The sequence below is a fragment of the Oncorhynchus keta genome, chromosome 5 (assembly GCF_023373465.1).
Source record: "Oncorhynchus keta strain PuntledgeMale-10-30-2019 chromosome 5, Oket_V2, whole genome shotgun sequence".
Lineage (NCBI taxonomy): Eukaryota > Metazoa > Chordata > Actinopteri > Salmoniformes > Salmonidae > Oncorhynchus > Oncorhynchus keta.
Window position 1 is genome coordinate 22,674,008 of NC_068425.1, and position 18,136 is coordinate 22,692,143.

The 18,136-nt window shown below is 40.4% G+C and overlaps 2 protein-coding genes and 1 long non-coding RNA gene across 8 annotated transcripts; all 3 read left to right on the top strand.

Moving 5' to 3' along the window:
- The first annotated feature begins 231 nt into the window (after positions 1–231).
- Positions 232–9,341, top strand: LOC118365638 (splicing factor U2AF 65 kDa subunit-like). Its single transcript, XM_052518319.1, has 11 exons — positions 232–235; positions 4,082–4,238; positions 4,372–4,475; positions 4,639–4,790; positions 4,917–5,033; positions 5,144–5,282; positions 5,405–5,484; positions 8,037–8,159; positions 8,280–8,366; positions 8,470–8,712; positions 8,903–9,341. The coding sequence occupies exons 1-11, from the start codon at positions 232–234 to the stop codon at positions 9,038–9,040; spliced, it is 1,344 nt and encodes a 447-aa protein (XP_052374279.1). The 3' UTR covers positions 9,041–9,341.
- A 1,994-nt stretch (positions 9,342–11,335) lies between these two features.
- Positions 11,336–12,124, top strand: LOC127930061 (uncharacterized). 5 transcript variants are annotated; one of them, XR_008136635.1, is made up of 6 exons: positions 11,357–11,405; positions 11,463–11,517; positions 11,630–11,684; positions 11,742–11,796; positions 11,911–11,965; positions 12,021–12,123. It is a non-coding gene; the product is annotated as an uncharacterized LOC127930061 (long non-coding RNA). The 5 variants fall into 5 exon arrangements; XR_008136631.1 differs by lacking the exon at positions 11,742–11,796; XR_008136632.1 differs by lacking the exons at positions 11,463–11,517; positions 11,742–11,796 and having other exon boundaries at positions 11,336–11,405.
- Positions 12,125–13,415: 1,291 nt separating this feature from the next.
- LOC127930059 (myosin phosphatase Rho-interacting protein-like) lies at positions 13,416–17,278 on the top strand. 2 transcript variants are annotated; one of them, XM_052519145.1, is made up of 7 exons: positions 13,416–13,670; positions 14,664–14,741; positions 14,895–14,960; positions 15,539–15,690; positions 15,939–16,023; positions 16,189–16,359; positions 17,129–17,278. In XM_052519145.1, exons 1-6 carry the CDS (start codon positions 13,545–13,547, stop codon positions 16,318–16,320), a joined length of 639 nt encoding a protein of 212 aa, XP_052375105.1. In that variant the 5' UTR covers positions 13,416–13,544; the 3' UTR covers positions 16,321–16,359; positions 17,129–17,278. The 2 variants fall into 2 exon arrangements, with proteins under 2 accessions (XP_052375105.1, XP_052375104.1); XM_052519144.1 differs by having other exon boundaries at positions 17,102–17,248.
- The last annotated feature ends 858 nt before the right edge of the window (positions 17,279–18,136 follow it).

Below are 18,136 nucleotides of genomic sequence, written 5' to 3' on the forward strand. Positions count from 1 at the left end.
CACACACAGTGAGCATGCATAGCCTACACACACACACAGTGAGCATGCATAGCCTACACACACACACAGTGAGCATGCATAGCCTACACACACACACAGTGAGCATGCATAGCCTACACACACACACAGTGAGCATGCATAGCCTACACACACACACAGTGAGCATGTATAGCCTACACACACACACAGACAGAAAGACAGACACATACACACAAAGGGCCGGCTTACCGAATGGGTACGCAGGGCATGTGCCATGGGGCCCCGACCTCCAGGGGACTCCAACCCTCCCCTCCCCCCAAAAGAAAGGTTAATATTATTATTTTATTTTGGGGTGTTGAGAGCAGCCTGGAGGTCAGGCCCCCCAGATAGCATATTATGAACACATCGGTTGAGGGCCCCCAGATAGCAAACTAACATCAAATCAATTCAAATGTATTTATATAGCCCTTCGTACATCAGCTGATATCTCAAAGTGCTGTACAGAAACCCAGCCTAAAACCCCAAACAGCAAGCAATGCAGGTGTAGAAGCACGGTGGCTACGAAAAACTCCCTAGAAAGGCCAAAACCTAGGAAGAAACCTAGAGAGGAACCAGGCTATGTGGGGTGGCCAGTCCTCTTCTGGCTGTGCCGGGTGGAGATTATAACAGAACATGGCCAAGATGTTCAAATGTTCATAAATGACCAGCATGGTCAAATAATAATAAGGCAGAACAGTTGAAACTGGAGCAGCAGCACGGCCAGGTGGACTGGGGACAGCAAGGAGTCATCATGTCAGGTAGTCCTGAGGCATGGTCCTAAGGCTCAGGTCCTCCGAGAGAGAGAGAGAAAGAAAGAGAGAAAGAGAGAATTAGAGAGAGCACACTTAAATTCACACAGGACACCGAATAGGACAGGAGAAGTACTCCAGATATAACAAACTGACCCTAGCCCCCCGACACATAAACTACTGCAGCATAAATACTGGAGGCTGAGACAGGAGGGGTCAGGAGACACTGTGGCCCCATCTGAGGACACCCCCGGGCCAAACAGGAAGGATATAACCCCACCCACGTTGCCAAAGCACAGCCCCCACACCACTAGAGGGATATCTTCAACCACCAACTTACCATCCTGAGACAAGGCTGAGTATAGCCCACAAAGATCTCCGCCACGGCACAACCCGAGGGGGGGCGCCAACCCAGACAGGAAGATCACATCAGTGAATCAACCCACTCAAGTGACGCACCCCTCCTAGGGACGGTATGAAAGAGCCCCAGTAAGCCAGTGACTCAGCCCCTGTAATAGGGTTAGAGGCAGAGAATCCCAGTGGAAAGAGGGGAACCGGCCAGGCAGAGACAGCAAGGGCGGTACGTTGCTCCAGAGCCTTTCCGTTCACCTTCCCACTCCTGGGCTAGACTACACTCAATCATATGACCCACTGAAGAGATGAGTCTTCAGTAAAGACTTAAAGGTTGAGACCGAGTTTGCGTCTCTTACATGGGTAGGCAGACCATTCCATAAAAATTGAGCTCTATAGGAGAAAGCCCTGCCTCCAGCTGTTTGCTTAGAAATTCTAGGGACAATTAGGAGGCCTGCGTCTTGTGACCTTGTATGTGTAGGTATGTACGGCAGGACCAAATCAGAGAGATAGGTAGGAGCAAGCCCATGTAATGCTTTGTAGGTTAGCAGTAAAACCTTGAAATCAGCCCTTGCCTTGACGGGAAGCCAGTGTAGGGAGGCTAGCACTGGAGTAATATGATCACATTTTTTTGGTTCTAGTCAGGATTCTAGCAGCCGTATTTAGCACTAACTGAAGTTTATTTAGTGCTTTATCCGGGTAGCCGGAAAGTAGAGGATTGCAGTAGTCTAACCTAGAAGTGACAAAAGCATGGATACATTTTTCTGCCTCATTTTTTGACTGATTTTTGCAATGTTACGTAGATGGAAAAAAGCTGTCCTTGAAACAGTATTGATATGTTCTTCAAAAGAGAGATCAGGGTCCAGAGTAACGCCGAGGTCCTTCACAGTTTTATTTGAGATGACTTTACAACCATTACGATTAATTGTCAGATTCAACAGAAGATCTCTTGGGACCTAGAACAAGCATCTCTGTTTTGTCCGAGTTTAAAAGTAGAAAGTTTGCAGCTATCCACTTCCTTATGTCTGAAACACGTGCTTCTAGCGAGGGCAATTTTGGGGCTTCACCATGTTTCATTGAAATGTACAGCTGTGTGTCATCCGCATAGTAGTGAAAGTTAACATTATGTTTTCGAATGACATCCCCAAGAGGTAAAATATACAGTGAAAACAATAGTGGTCCTAAAACGGAACCTTGAGGAACACCGAAATGTACAGTTGATTTGTCAGAGGACAAACCATTCACAGAGACAAACTGATATCTTTCCGACAGATAAGATCTAAACCAGGCCAGAACATGTCCGTGTAGACAAATTTGGGTTTCCAATCTCTCCAAAAGAATGTGGTGATTTTGAATTTTATTTTGAGAGGAATGGAAGATTCGATATAGAGTCAAGGTTTGGCTTTTTCAAGAGAGGCTATATTACTGCCACTTTTAGTGAGTTTGGTACTCATCCGGTGGATAGAGAGCCGTTTATTATGTTCAACATAGGAGGGCCAAGCACAAGAAGCAGCTCTTTCAGTAGTTTAGATGGAATAGGGTCCAGTATGCAGCTTGATGGTTTAGAGGCCATGATTATTTTCATCATTGCCATGTCATTAGCCATGGCAAAATATATAGAATAGTTTTTTTAAAATGCTTTAAAACTGCAAGATTTTCTCTAAGTCTCATGGCACATCGGCCCAGATGTGCAGTCCAGCCCTGCACACACACACACACACATGCACTGTTTTGTCAGCTTCACAGCTTCTTTGAGCTGTTTTATTCTATCCCAAATGTTGACCCAATGTCTCCATCTCCAACCTGTATCAAATAAACTTTATTATAAGTGTTGTAGAGAAAACATGTTACTTTCTTCTCATCTTTATACTAATTCATCCTCACGTGGCATTCAGTTTCTGATATTGATTACGATTACAAGTGTGATTGCTCTACGTACAAAGTGTACTTGCTCTTGAACGCTCCCCCTTGCGCGTCGTTTCTATGGTATTCCCTGATCTGCACACTGTTGGAATGTTTGGCTACTCTCTCATCTGGGTAGCTATGTTCTATCACTCTGTGGAATGGGTAGCGCAAGCAGTTTGCCATGGAGCCGTCTACTACAGTACTGTGCCATTACAGCTAGCTGGACTCTGGAAAGTCTGGTCCGTCAAGGCAGTCCGACAGATACAGAATATCATCGGTTAATCATGGCTGATTTTGAGGAATTCGAAAAACAGCTGAGTGAAACCGACAGGGTGATTCCCATTTGATTTCAGCCTTCAATTTTGGATGTGTTGCAATGGTTCAAACTATCTAGAAGCCTTTAGCTAGCTAACTAGCATGCATTGCTGTGGTTATGTAGCTAGTTGTCAAGTTAGCTAGATAGCTTTGCTAGAAGAGCTAGTCATGCTGTATGCAGATGTAGCTTATTTGACTAGCTAGCTAATTTAACCATTAGCCACTTAATTTATTGATTAGCAAACATGGCATGGCTATAGTTCGAGTGAATTAGCTTATCTAACGTTACCTAGCTAAATTGATAGTTAGTTAACTAGCTAACTATAGCTGCACCAGATATCTAGATGCACTCACTGATCTATTGCACTAGCCAGCTAGTTAGCTAGCTAGTTACCAAGATAAGCAAGCTAGCTATCCCAGACTGACTGATCAATTTTGTTTGCTTGGTCAGCTTGCAGGTAGGTTAGCTATATCTTGGTCCATAATAAGCATCCCACTGGAATGTTATGAACTCATTTCTGTCAAATCTATTCACATAGCTGGAAGCAGCTTCTGTGTATTTTACCCCGATCAAATTAAGTTTATTCAAGAGTTCATACTAGCTTATTACAACCCCTCTCTGCATGTTAGGTATGTCTGGTGTATTATAGTGACCCATTGTGCTTAATGATGCTGAAACATGATTGTATATAGCTACCAAAAGCTTGGCTTATGTTCCATCCTTTCTCTTCCCACCGACATAGAGAGAGAGAAGGAGAGACACAAGAAGAGGAGCGGCAGTGAGAAACATCGCAGCTGGAGCAAAGACCGGGGCAACCGGAGCCGAGAGAAGCGAAGCCGCAGTAGAGACAGGAAGAGCCGGGAGCAGAGGAGCACCTCCCGGGATCACAAGAAGCACAGGTGAGTATTTAGCCCCTGGTACAGTACCTGGAGCCACTCACTGACAGAAAGCAGCATGTCAGGTATACTAAGGTATTGCCTTTTCAGTGTTACCTTTGCCAACAATGAGCCAACATGTATTCCGTTTACTCAGCTATTCTCCACGAAGAACAAGGAGGAAAAGGACCTGCAGATACTGGGATGTGCCTCCCCCTGGCTTTGAACACATCACACCATTGCAGTACAAAGCTATGCAAGGTATCTGTCAGCTTCTCTTTGCCTGTGGCTAATATCCTACTGTAATGTTCCCCTGTTTTATTTATTTCCTGTTAAGTTCATACATGTAAGAATTAATTGTCCAGAACAGTGCCAGTTACTAAGGTTGTGTGAAGTTTCTCTTACTCTCTACTTTTCCCTTCAGTGGCTGGGCAGATACCCACAATAGCCCTGCTGGCATCATCTGCCATGAGTGGGTTGGCAGTAACACCCACCCAAGTGCCCATAGTTGGCAGTCAGATGACTCGGCAGGCTCGACGTCTCTATGTTGGCAATATTCCCTTTGGTGTAACAGAGGTAAACTTCCCAGAGGACTTACGTTGTCTTGCACATTGAAGTGACAACATCGTATTTCACTGTATTTTTGCAGTTACTGTATGGGTTTCAGCTGATATTTTTTCCTTGATTTATTTCTGTTTTTAGGAGTCCATGGCAGAATTCTTCAATGCCCAAATGAGGCTTGCAGGCCTATCGCAAGCCCCTAGCATCCCTGTGCTTGCTGTGCAGATAAATCAGGATAAAAACTTTGCATTCCTAGAGGTAGGTTGCCTTGTGTTCTCTCTCTTCTGTATATGTTGGTGTGTAACATTAGTTGCCTTGCATAACTTACTTAAACTGTCTAACTCCCTGTTTGGCATCTTCCTCTCCAGTTCCGGTCTGTCGATGAGACCACACAGGCCATGGCTTTCGATGGAATCATTTTCCAAGGTCAGTCATTGAAGATAAGACGACCACATGACTACCGGCCCCTACCTGGCATTTCAGAGCAACCTGCTTTTCATGTCCCAGGTTTGTACAGTGGCAACATGTTTTCTTAGTTATGTAGTTCACATTCATAGCACCAGTAGATATCAGCTACAGTACAGGTATATTGCAGTTGAACGTGTTTATTGTTGTTTTTGTCTCTGTAGGTGTCGTGTCCACAGTGGTACCAGACTCCCCACATAAACTGTTTATTGGAGGCCTACCCAACTATCTCAATGATGATCAGGTACTTCACTCAAACAGTCATTTCACATTGACAACACAAGCATACCTTACCCTCATTTGTATTACTTTCTTGAACTGGTCACTGAAGTGACAAACTTACAGTATTCTGTTCTGGTTGGGTGGGGGAGAAGTGACCTTTGTCCTTTAAACTTATAACCATGTTGAGGCCACAGGAGGTTGGTGGCACCGTAATTGGGGAGAACGGGCTTGTGGTAATGACTGGAGCGGAATCAGTGGAATGGGATCCAGGTGTTTGATGCCATTCCATTTGCTCCATTCTGGCCATTATTATGAGCCGTCTTCCCCTCAACAGCCTCCACTGGTTGAGATACAGTGAGCTAAATAAAGCTTATAGGCACACGTGAATAAAACATACTAGGGAGTAACAATGGGAATAACATTTGGCCTAAAGTAGACAGTATCTTAACTAACTGACGCTCTTTCCCTGGCCATAAGTCCATGGCAGGCATTTAGTAGTGTAGAGATACTTATAGGAACTAACACATTCAGCACTGACAGCATTTGCTTCAGTCACACCCTGCAGGTGTGAGAGTGCTTTTGTGCTAAGCACAATGTACACCCTACCCAAAGGAGAAGTTGCTGTTTGAAAAACATTGAATAATTGACCTTCAATTATAATTTTCTTAAAATTCATTTTTTCAGGTCCTGTTTTCATTGTGTCTACAATTTGACCAGTGTTGTATGGAAATCAAATATGAATGTATTATTTATGTCTGATATTTGTGAAGATGCCAGTAACTCCTCCTTTTATGCAGTTTGTTGTTACACTTCTGTTAGCAATCATGAGATTACATTTCATTAGCATTATTTATTAGCATTAGTTAATGTGAACACATTGTTTTTCACTCCATGAATCGCTCTGATGTGTTTGAATAAAAACTCAGCTAGTGATTTCATGACTGAACTAAATTGTGAATTAGTATTTACACATATTATTTATGCATAATCATCAACCCAGTTTCAATCTCATTCACTTGATTTCAGAGATAACAATAGTATCTCTATCAGATAAGTAGTTTATAGTCACTAATGGTCCCATGAAAACATACTTTTGAATGGGATAAATGCGTGACCACCTGCTAGCAGGAGCTATAAGTATATGAATTGGTGGGTTAATAGGCTTGATTATCAGTACTCCAGTGAGTGAAAAGTGTAACTGTTCAGCTGTCTGCTAATTTCTCATTTTAACCATGCTTATTTGACAAAGGTAAGCAAAGTCCAGTTCATAAGATGGAGCGAGGTAACATGTCCTAGATATCACAATATGCAGGCTTGAGTAGAATTCCTGGTTAAGTCAAATGGTTGCCAACAACCGTATTCCATGATTCCTCACACTAAACATATTACGCCCTGACTGTGCTACATCTTCACTCCAAGTTCCAGAGAGATTGGGAAACGGCATAGTTCTGCAATGTTGTTGTGCACTAAATGAATTGGATTCTAACTTTCCATTCCTCCTGATTTTCTTTCTAAACAGTACCCTGATTGTACCTTGGTGTTTATTTTCTTATTATTTTTTACTCTTGCAGTCACTGCTACTGCTTTGATACTCACAGCTCTTTCATTTTTGTTCCCCCACTTTGTCCCCAGCTAGGGGCCTGTAAGATCGTTAAGTCTGCGCTCATAATTTGTTCAGTAGTACTGATCTACTGCTGCCATGCCAACATGTAACACAAGGCAAGTAAGACATTCCGTTCCTCCCACGGATACACTCCTAGCCAGCAGGTTCCCTTCCTGGCTCCTCTTTCTCTCTCTCCCATCACTCTTTTGAAACGCGTTAAGGACTAAATTAGTTACGGGTGGGATAAAATAAACAGATACCCAATTAATGTTAGGTTTTGGGGTGGTTCTCAGCCTTAAAAATAAAGTTAAGACTGTGTTAACATGATGTACTGTCATGAAACAAGTGCATTTTGTAGATGAAGTGATAGCCAATCAGTTTACTTTGATGATGGGTTCATCATTTTCATTGGAAGTTTTATAATTTTATAGTGCACAATTTTCAGCACAAGTTGTGTTATTACTGTTTAATAACTTTTATTGTTAAGTAAATCAATTTCTGGTAAAATATGAATAAAATGAAATACATTACACAAAGTCTGTTAATCCAGTTCTGTCTAATGTTTTGTCATACAGAAAATCAGTCATTCAGGGCTCTTTCAAAAATCTCTTATGTAGTTTCCTGGATTATTGTGGATTTAGTATATGTCATACTTAAATATTTGAGTTAATCTGTAAAACATCAGCCGTTTATGCATATACAAATTATTAACAAACAATGTAATTAAGCAATCTTAATCTCATCACACTGAAACTAATAAACGTTCTACAATTTTTTATTTTTTAAATACAAGATACAAATATTTTGTTTTCTTTGACCATGTCATTTATTGCACTTCTCCAGGCCATTCACCTTGGTATGATTTCTCTCCTCATGACTATTAAATGGAGGCTTAGAATTAATTCAGTAGAATATGTGGTGGATTCATATTACCCTGCTTATGCCTCTGCTTGTCTTCATCTCTTATGCAGGTGAAGGAGCTCTTGACATCATTCGGACCACTCAAAGCTTTCAACCTTGTCAAGGACAGTGCCACGTCACTTTCCAAAGGTTATGCCTTTTGTGAATATGTTGACATCAGTGCGACTGATCAGGTAAGGATGAGCAAATGCTATGCTTTCTCATGGTTATGGTTTATCATTTTTTGGTGTCAAATTAATCTTGTTTTTAAGGTTCTATTCCATATTTGAAAAGTTTCTGTGTATGTTTGTCAGGCGGTGGCTGGGCTCAATGGCATGCAACTGGGTGACAAAAAGCTCATCGTCCAGAGAGCAAGTGTGGGAGCCAAAAACGCCAATCCGGTGAGCGCAGTTCCTTGTGCATTTTGAATTGCAAGAAACAAATGTGAGTACCAGCAGTCTAAATGTGTCGTCTGTCTGGGCTGTTTTCCTTCCTCCCACCTAGACTGCCATCATCGAGACCCTGGTGACGCTGCAGGTGCCTGGGCTGCAGGGACTTCAGAACTCTGGGCTGCCCACGGAGGTGCTGTGCCTGCTCAACATGGTGATGCCTGAGGAGCTGGTGGAAGACGAGGACTACGAGGAGATCCTGGAGGACATCAGTGAGGAGTGCTGCAAGTACGGCAGCGTGCGCTCCATCGAGATTCCCCGGCCTGTCGAAGGAGTGGAGGTCCCTGGCTGTGGCAAGGTAAAAGGTTGAACTGAGGTTATTCAATACAGAATGAGACTCTGCTCTTCACTGTTGTTAAACATAAGTAATTGGTCTGAACAAAATAAAAAACTGTAATACACCACATGAAGTATGAATTGTTGTTGAAGTAACATGTATGTATCTGCTATTTGGATCCTGATGAAGTTGATGGTTCTTTTTGTTTCAGATCTTTGTGGAGTATGTTTCTACTGCAGACTGTCAGAAAGCCATGCAGGCCCTCACTGGCCGCAAGTTTGCCAACAGAGTGGTGGTAACCAAATACTATGATCCAGACATGTATCACAGACAGGAGTTCTCAGGGTAGAGGGGAAACAGGAGGCAATACATGGAATTAACTGGGACCTCCTCTTTCCTGCTTCCTCAAACCTGGTTTCAGCTCTTCAGTATCGTGTGTTCTGTCTCCAGTATTCACAGCTAGTACGTTGTAACCCTATCCTCATTTACTACAGTAGTACAGATTTTTGGGAAAAAATACTAGATTTTTACATGTGTCTTTTAGATACTCTAACTGATATCTTACACCAACAAAAAATCTCTGTGTGCAGTGAATGAATTTAAAGTCTGAAATGTATACACATAAATAAAACCATGCTATTTGTGTAGGATTCCCTTTGCAGAAGTAGTATGAATGTCATGTGTGCTTAGATCTAAAACCAGACTGTAACATAGCCAGTGTTGCTGTCTTTCTTAACTCTGTAGTCAATGAGATGATACAAAAGTGAAATGTTTAGATTTCTATTCTGAGCACAAGCTATTTTCTTATTTTGTCTCTTAACTTGAAGAATTGTTAAGTCGAGATGAACCTATATTTGATAGCTATCATACTTTCACTGTGTGATTCTGAGAAGTAACTAACAGTGAAGTGTTATTTTATACCCCCCAGAGTCAGATGAACTTGTGAATACCATGTTTATGTCTCTGCATCCAGTATGAAGGAAGTTAGAGGTAGTTTCACGAGCCAAGTACCATAGACTCCCAGTCATTGAGCTAACGCTAGTTAGCAACTTCCTTCAAACTGCATGTAGAGACATAAAAATGGTTTCCACAGGTTCATCTCACTCTAGGGAAGTACAAAACAAAATCCTGAAGTTTAAAACTCAAACACCAAAAACTTGTGTTAGAAAAACACTCAACACTAATAATTACAAACAGTGAACAAAAAATTGTTTCAAAAAGTCATGATTTGGGCATTTTCACAGCGGTTTAAACACATAACCTTGACATTTGGGCATTTTCACAGCGGTTTAAACACAACCTTGACATTTGGGCATTTTCACAGCGGTTTAAACACATAACCTTGACATTTGGGCATTTTCACAGCGGTTTAAACCCATAACCTTGACATTTTTTTCACAGCGGTTTAAACCCATAACCTTGACATTTTCACAGCGGTTTAAACCCATAACCTTGACATTTTCACAGCGGTTTAAACCATAACCTTGACATTTTCACAGCGGTTTAAACCCATAACCTTGACATTTTCACAGCGGTTTAAACCCATAACCTTGACATTTGGGCATTTTCACAGCGGTTTAAACACATAACCTTGACATTTGGGCATTTTCACAGCGGTTTAAACCCATAACCTTGACATTTGGGCATTTTCACAGCGGTTTAAACCCATAACCTTGACATTTGGGCATTTTCACAGCGGTTTAAACCCATAACCTTGGCATTTGCAGATTGTTTTGTGTTCGTGCTCTGGAGTAAGAATTTGTGTCATTTAGATTGTAGCATAAAATTACAAGGTCACAAAAATACCATAATGGCAATAGAAAGGACATTATGCATAGTTTTTTTAATAAGAAATATTTGGTCATCCTACAGGAAAGGACGAGGAGATTTTAGAATATGTGCTTTCAATTTATGTAAATAATGTATGTAGCTAATGTATATCATGTGTTTTTGTTATCTGATGCTTTCAGAATTGTATGGAAGAAAATTGGTTAATTTATTTTTACCCAAAGGTTTTTTAAGCTTCATGAAAATTGCAGACGTGAGTTGATCCAACATTGTCGTTGTATGACAGTAATTCATATCATTCATCATTACAGTGAGACTACCTCTGAGTGTTTTATGTACTGTATATCACATACGATTACAACAAAAACAGTATGCTTCATTATGGGTACATTGGAAATCAGCTTTCAACTAAATAAATGCAGTTCATTGATTCAAAATAATTATAATTACTGTTTTTGTAAATGTGGTTTTGAATGTGCCAAAACTGAAAGCATTTTTATGTACACATCTAACCTGCCACTGCCATGCCTTGAATAAATGCCTGCATCCTCTGTCAGTCTATAGTATCATTATTGTTTCTATGAAATAAGGCTGATGTCAATTTCAGGACAGAGGCATCTTGAGATCAGGTGAGGAAATGTGAATACACTGTGAACCTACACGAGACTGATTATCAGTTCAGCTATCTGTCAGTAGAAGGCAGCAAAATGAAGCTTTATCAGGCTGGTCTCATAGACAAGACATAACATAGTAAACGAAAATCCAGGACACTCAAATTAGTATAATGTGTTAATAAAACATAAGAAAAAAGGTTACTTAAGGCAAAAACGAAAGGAGGGTATGTATAACACAAATGTGTATCAACCCAAAGGTTGCATGTTTGAATCTCATCACGGTATATATAACACATCTGTATCAACCCAAAGGTTGCATGTTTGAATCTCATCACGGTATATATAACACAAATGTGTATCAACCCAAAGGTTGCATGTTTGAATCTCATCACGGTATATATAACACATCTGTATCAACCCAAAGGTTGCATGTTTGAATCTCATCACGGTATATATAACACATCTGTACCAACCCAAAGGTTGCATGTTTGAATCTCATCACGGTATATATAACACAAATGTGTATCAACCCAAAGGTTGCATGTTTGAATCTCATCACGGTATATATAACACATCTGTATCAACCCAAAGGTTGCATGTTTGAATCTCATCACGGTATATATAACACAAATGTGTATCAACCCAAAGGTTGCATGTTTGAATCTCATCACGGTATATATAACACATCTGTATCAATCCAAAGGTTGCATGTTTGAATCTCATCACGGTATATATAACACAAATGTGTATCAACCCAAAGGTTGCATGTTTGAATCTCATCACGGTATATATAACACAAATGTTTATCAACCCAAAGGTTGCATGTTTGAATCTCATCACGGTATATATAACACATCTGTATCAACCCAAAGGTTGCATGTTTGAATCTCATCACGGTATATATAACACATGTGTATCAACCCAAAGGTTGCATGTTTGAATCTCATCACGGTATATATAACACATCTGTATCAACCCAAAGGTTGCATGTTTGAATCTCATCACGGTATATATAACACATCTGTATCAACCCAAAGTTTGCATGTTTGAATCTCATCACGGTATATATAACACATCTGTACCAACCCAAAGGTTGCATGTTTGAATCTCATCACGGTATATATAACACATCTGTATCAATCCAAAGGTTGCATGTTTGAATCTCATCACAGACAAGCATTTGAGCTATTTTGTAACTTTGCAACCACTTTCTTCATTTGAGCTACTTTGCAACTTAACATGTTAACAAACCATTTCCTAACCCTGACCTTAACCCTTTAACCTAACTCTTAACCCTAATCTTAACCAGGGATGGGTAAAATGTACAAATACAATTACAAAATATAATACACAAAATACCATAAATATTGTATCAAATGAAACCACACAATACTTCTATTTTGAAATGTATTTAATTAAAATACATGTATTTTGTATTTTAAAATGCAGAAATATATTTGTAATTAGCCAGCCCAGAATAACAATAACATTAAAGACACTTCTTACATGCTATAACTGTCGAAATGTTGTTGTTTATCTTCCTTAGTTGAATGCCATGACTGTAAGTCACTCTGGGTAAGAGTGTCTGCTAAAGGACCAAAATCTATATGTGAAAATGAACATACCAAAATAAACTGCTAAGCATACTGGGTATTATTACCGTGTAATAATAAGGTACCTTGTTTTGGGGTGGAGCTCATTGGAATAATACTTAGCATGCTTTGCAATTGTCCATTTTTACATATACATTTATATTTAGTTCATTTAGCAGATGCTCTTATCACACCATAGTGCCATGAGACTTACGATACCAATGCAGGGTGAAAGGGGGCAACAAAATTGTAAACCACTATAAAAAAATATATATAGAAAGGTATTTTGTATTTTGACAATACAATTTACAGCTCTCGAAAGTATCTTATTACAAAATACATTGGAGTGTAGTTCAACCTAGTGTAATACAAATGACAAAATACATATTTCAAATACTTGTAACAGAGCTACTGCCCATCTGTCACCTCTAACCCTAACCCCTAGCCTAGCTAACATTGGCCACCTAGCTAACGTTAGCCACAACAATTTGTAACATATAGTACGGATTAGAATTTGTAAGATAACATACGAATTGTAACAGATCATACGAATTGTAATTTATAACATATAATACGAAATGGATGATGGACATCCACAAATGAATACATACCAAATGTAACGTATCATACTGATTTAGCCTCACGGATATTCGTTTGGTATATTATGTAAACCCATGAGTCTAGTTTGGATTTATATAGCCAACTCCCCAGCTGCCTAGGACATCCCAGATTTCGACCGGTCAGGGGAGAGCTCAAAGCGCACAGGATTTGACAGATGTTCGAATCGGACAAACTGCACCGCAACGAGAGAATTGGGGAGCATTTCAGATTTACATAGTGGTAGCCCATATACGACAAAATGTCAGGACAAAAGAGTGCGAATCCGTGTCATAAATTCCAAGCGAACATTTTTTATAAAAGTAAATGTCAGAACTGCTTCAAGTCTCGGGAGCTGCATCTTCCAACTGATCATGGTAAGGACCAGGTAAGTGAACAAACATATTTATGTTTTATTAGTTTTAATACTTTGGCTATTACTCTTCTGAATGTTGATGACAGGGATGACAGATGGGCATGCACTCAATGTTATATCAGACAGAGACATTCCTTCATATTGTTTCAGGTATCACGTTCATTTGTGAAATGTAATGAACATAACGTAATAACCAAACTTATCTGTTGTAGAAAATGAAGCAATTTGACTGAATGGCCCCAATGCATGAGTCAAATATTTGTCACCACACACCTCCCACACTGTTGTAAAGAGACCGTTGACAGCCCATCTGTCAGCACTCAGCGTGCCATAGGCCACAACAAGTTATTATTATTTTAGAAAACATATACACCATTGCTATCTGATTATTTTGTGCTCATCTCTGTGTGCCTTGTAAATTTAGAGCCATTGGTCATTGAACCTCAGCTAAGTAAGCTCCTGTTTTAAAGCATCTGACTCAGGTGTGAAGGTTAAGTATAAATATCCAAGTCTGTTGGAACTTTTGAGGAAAGAATTATCTCATGTTGAGAAGCACTCATAACACAAGAAACAAAACTCTCTGACAAAAGGTTGAGCAAGTTGAGTAACTGGCAGAGAGTCAGAACATTCCAGTCTTTGGGGACATCAAAAAGAGCACAAAGAGCAGTTTATCTTCTCTTTTCCATGTCAACAATATTACCCTGCCTCTTATTTACGGCCTATTGCATGGACAAACTTAATCTGTTCACACATTTTGTAAATGCAGCATATCACTATAATAAGACTGAATCACGAACGGTCACTGGCTAATCCTACAAAGGACATTCCCTAAAAAGATAGGTTTGTTATTCCTTTGACATTCAAAACCATGAATCAACGAGTATTGATGCTCCCTGCCAGATGAAGCCAAGACCCATTGGATGGCATAGAAAAACGATTTAATTAGATAGAACCTTCACAGGTCAAGACCCAACTGATTTCTCCTTGTGTTCCCATGCTTGACAGGCCAAACCCATCTATGGAGGCTGGCTCTGCTTGGCTGCTGAGGGGACAGACTTTGACAATCCAATTCAGAGGTCAAGGGTAAGAGAATGACAAATAACTATCTAGTCTTGGACTATGGTTGTACAGAAATATATCAGTAGTACTATTTATATTCTGATAGACCTGCAAGTTATTCAATATTTGAGGCATTATTGCAACATTATCCATAACAACTCTATCTCTAAATGGCAGAAATGGCAGCGACGATTCTTCATCCTGTATGAACATGGCAGCATGAGCTTTGCACTGGACGAGTTGGTAAGAGATTCTGTATTTGAACACACACACACACACACACACACACACACACACACACACACACACACACACACACACACACACACACACACACACACACACACACACACACACACACACACACACACACACACACACACACACACACCAAAAAGCTAAGCATCCAGATCATCCAACATTAATAGAGGTTAACTACAGTATATTGTCTTGATGTATATTGTCCTTTAATGTTTTATAAGAGGATTCACTATGCATCTCTTAGCCAGATGTTGTGTGTAGTACCAGAGCAGATGATTTGGGATTAATCTGTCCTCTAATTCCACATCCCCCTCTCTCACTGATCTTCTGAAATCTCCTCCTCTGCCCTCTTTCATGTCACTCTATATAGCCTGTATTAAAACTCAGTTGCAAGGGGTAATGTCTTGTTCATGATGTCCTTTAACCCTCCAAAATATTTTTCTATTCATATTTTTTGATATTTCTAGATGGTGTACAAAAGATACTATGATTAGCATCATAATCTCCAGTCAGAATTTCCAGTCAGACAAAACTATTGACATTGTGGATCATTCCTTTAGAAAAGCACTCTGCCACAAGGAACAGTGAACATGAATCTGTGTACAGCGGTGATTGACGCAGAGCCTAAGACAGGCCAGAGGAACGCTTTGTGCATCATCACACCTGAACAGGAGTTCTTTATCCGGGGGGAGAACAAGGAGATCATCAATGGGTCAGTAATGCTTCTTTGATATTACAGTATGATATGATATCACTCCTGACTTAACTTCTCTGATATTACAGTATGATATGATATCACTCCTGACCTAACTTCTCTGATATTACAGTATGATATGATATCACTCCTGACTTAACTTCTCTGATATTACACGATGATATGATGTTTATCTTTTCTGTAAATTTATCTTTTCTGTAAATATTTTGAATCCCTGTCATGTCCATGTCATTTTCTTTTACCAGCTGGAGTGAACAACTAGTCGTTTACCCACGGACCTATAAGCAGAATCAGAAGAAGAAACGTAAAGTAGAACCCACTACTTCCCAGGTGATAACTTCTTCTTTTCATAACATTGTAACCAAGATGCCTGGTCACCGGTGGCCTAAATACATGTTTGAAAATATTGCAGAAAAATATGTCAACTACTGTATATGTCAATGATGTGTTATGCCTTTACACATTATGATAATGAAAACATATTGTGTTTATCAGGAGCCCAGCCCAGCAAAGATGGCTGCCACTGAGCCCAGTTTCTCAGTCATGAAAAGTGGTGACCCTTGCCCAGCCTGTGGCAGAGAGAGCGTCCCAGTGGGGGTCCAGATGTGGCCCCTGTCTGGACTGTGACAGATACTGATCCCCTGGGCCTGGACGAGACCCCTGCAGGTGTGGAAAAGAAACCAGCCAACACACACTCAGACAGGCTTTCAAGTCTGCCAGACATTCAAGCCATTTCCTGCCATCTAACACTGTCCTAACTTCCTGCAGGTGGTCATGCATACAGGATGAGAAAGTTGGCCTTTATTGGTGGACAGATTCCTTACCAGTGTAGTAGTGTTATTGAAATACTGTAGAAAAGGATGCAGGGCTCATGGTAAACAATCATCTCTAATATATTTACAGACACAACTAAGATTAATTATGCGAGCAGAGCAGACATTTCTCTTAATAGCGGTCATGTGATGAACGGTAAGTGCACACTAACTATGTGGAGGCAGACTTATTGGTGTGTTCCTGGTTATAACAGGAGCAGATGAAAAGGGGAAAATGAAGATGACAAAGATGCTTTTCCATGGCCTGGGAGCAGATGAAAGCATCTCTTTAATGAGCTGTGGTCTGTTAGGTGCAACTTTATGGTGGCACTATGTAGGGGTGTCCCTCAAATGTCTCTATGGTCAAACGTGACACTTCCTTAGATGGGAGACATTATAGTAACTATCTGACCAGATTCCTCATATAACAAGTCTTACAAGTTAGATTTTTCAGAACAGGATTCTCAATCTTGTCACTGTCCTGCTATTTGTGTTTCAGTCCAAAAGCATTGACCTAAAGTATCATGCAAAACATAGACCTAACCTGTGCAGTCACAGTCTGAAAACAAACCTCTTTATTTAATAACTCTCCTCAGGTCATGGTTCCCACTACCTCCCTTCAGCCTCCAGTGACTCCCTGACCTTTGACGGTAGTCTGCGGCTCTCCAACGGCTCCTGTATCAGTAGCTCTGTGAGTTCCCTGGACTCTGTGGCCAGCAAGGGGACTGACACCAGCAGCGACAGCCAGCCCACAGAGCCTACGCCATACAGAGACCACCCACAGGCCAACAAGAACAACAGGGCAGAGAGAAGGTGAGAATCATGGAGAAGACATGTTATCAGTTGTGTCTGATATTGGGAGATCTATAATGAATGCAATGTTCTTGGACATTAGTTACAATTTTATTTATTTGGTTTTGTATTTGTTGTGTGTTGTCATGAAAATGCTAACAGCCATAAAACGGGTTTGGCATGGGCTAGGACCAAATGTGCTAGCAATTAGCACTAAAGGACAGCAGATGCCTCCCTGTTTCTCTCTGTATAAAATGGTACACACATTACACACAGCCCAACAGCACATCAAACATCCATATTCTTCCATTAGGGAGGTAATGGTTTTTAAATGTAGCTTATAGAAGCACTCCCAGTTTGTTCCCTAACTATAACAGCATATACAGTATTTGGGCTACGTGATGGGAATACCTCCTTGGTCTGTGTGTTTCATTCATTGCCTTCTAAGGACAGACAGAATCCTTGCCCTGAATAAGGCCTCAAAATTCCTAAAGGATTGTGTAATTAGATATTTTGAAGGAATTCTATTTCTGAGTTCCTCACAAACTGCCAGTCAACAGAAAGTAGGAGAAATGTCAAGGCAAGACATTACACTGACTGAGGGCACAGTATTATGTTTGTGCCAACTCATACAGATACATACATGCCTCAACAAGAATTTTCCATCCCTGTTATAAGAGGACAGATGCTACACCCACAGTTTATTAAAGATAGTATTCGCTTTGTGGTCATACTGTTTATACAAACGCTCTATCGGATTCTTCTAGGGAATTCCATCTATGTAATATCTGCTATCTTTCTAAACAAAACATGACACTGGAGGTGAGGATGTCACTTGA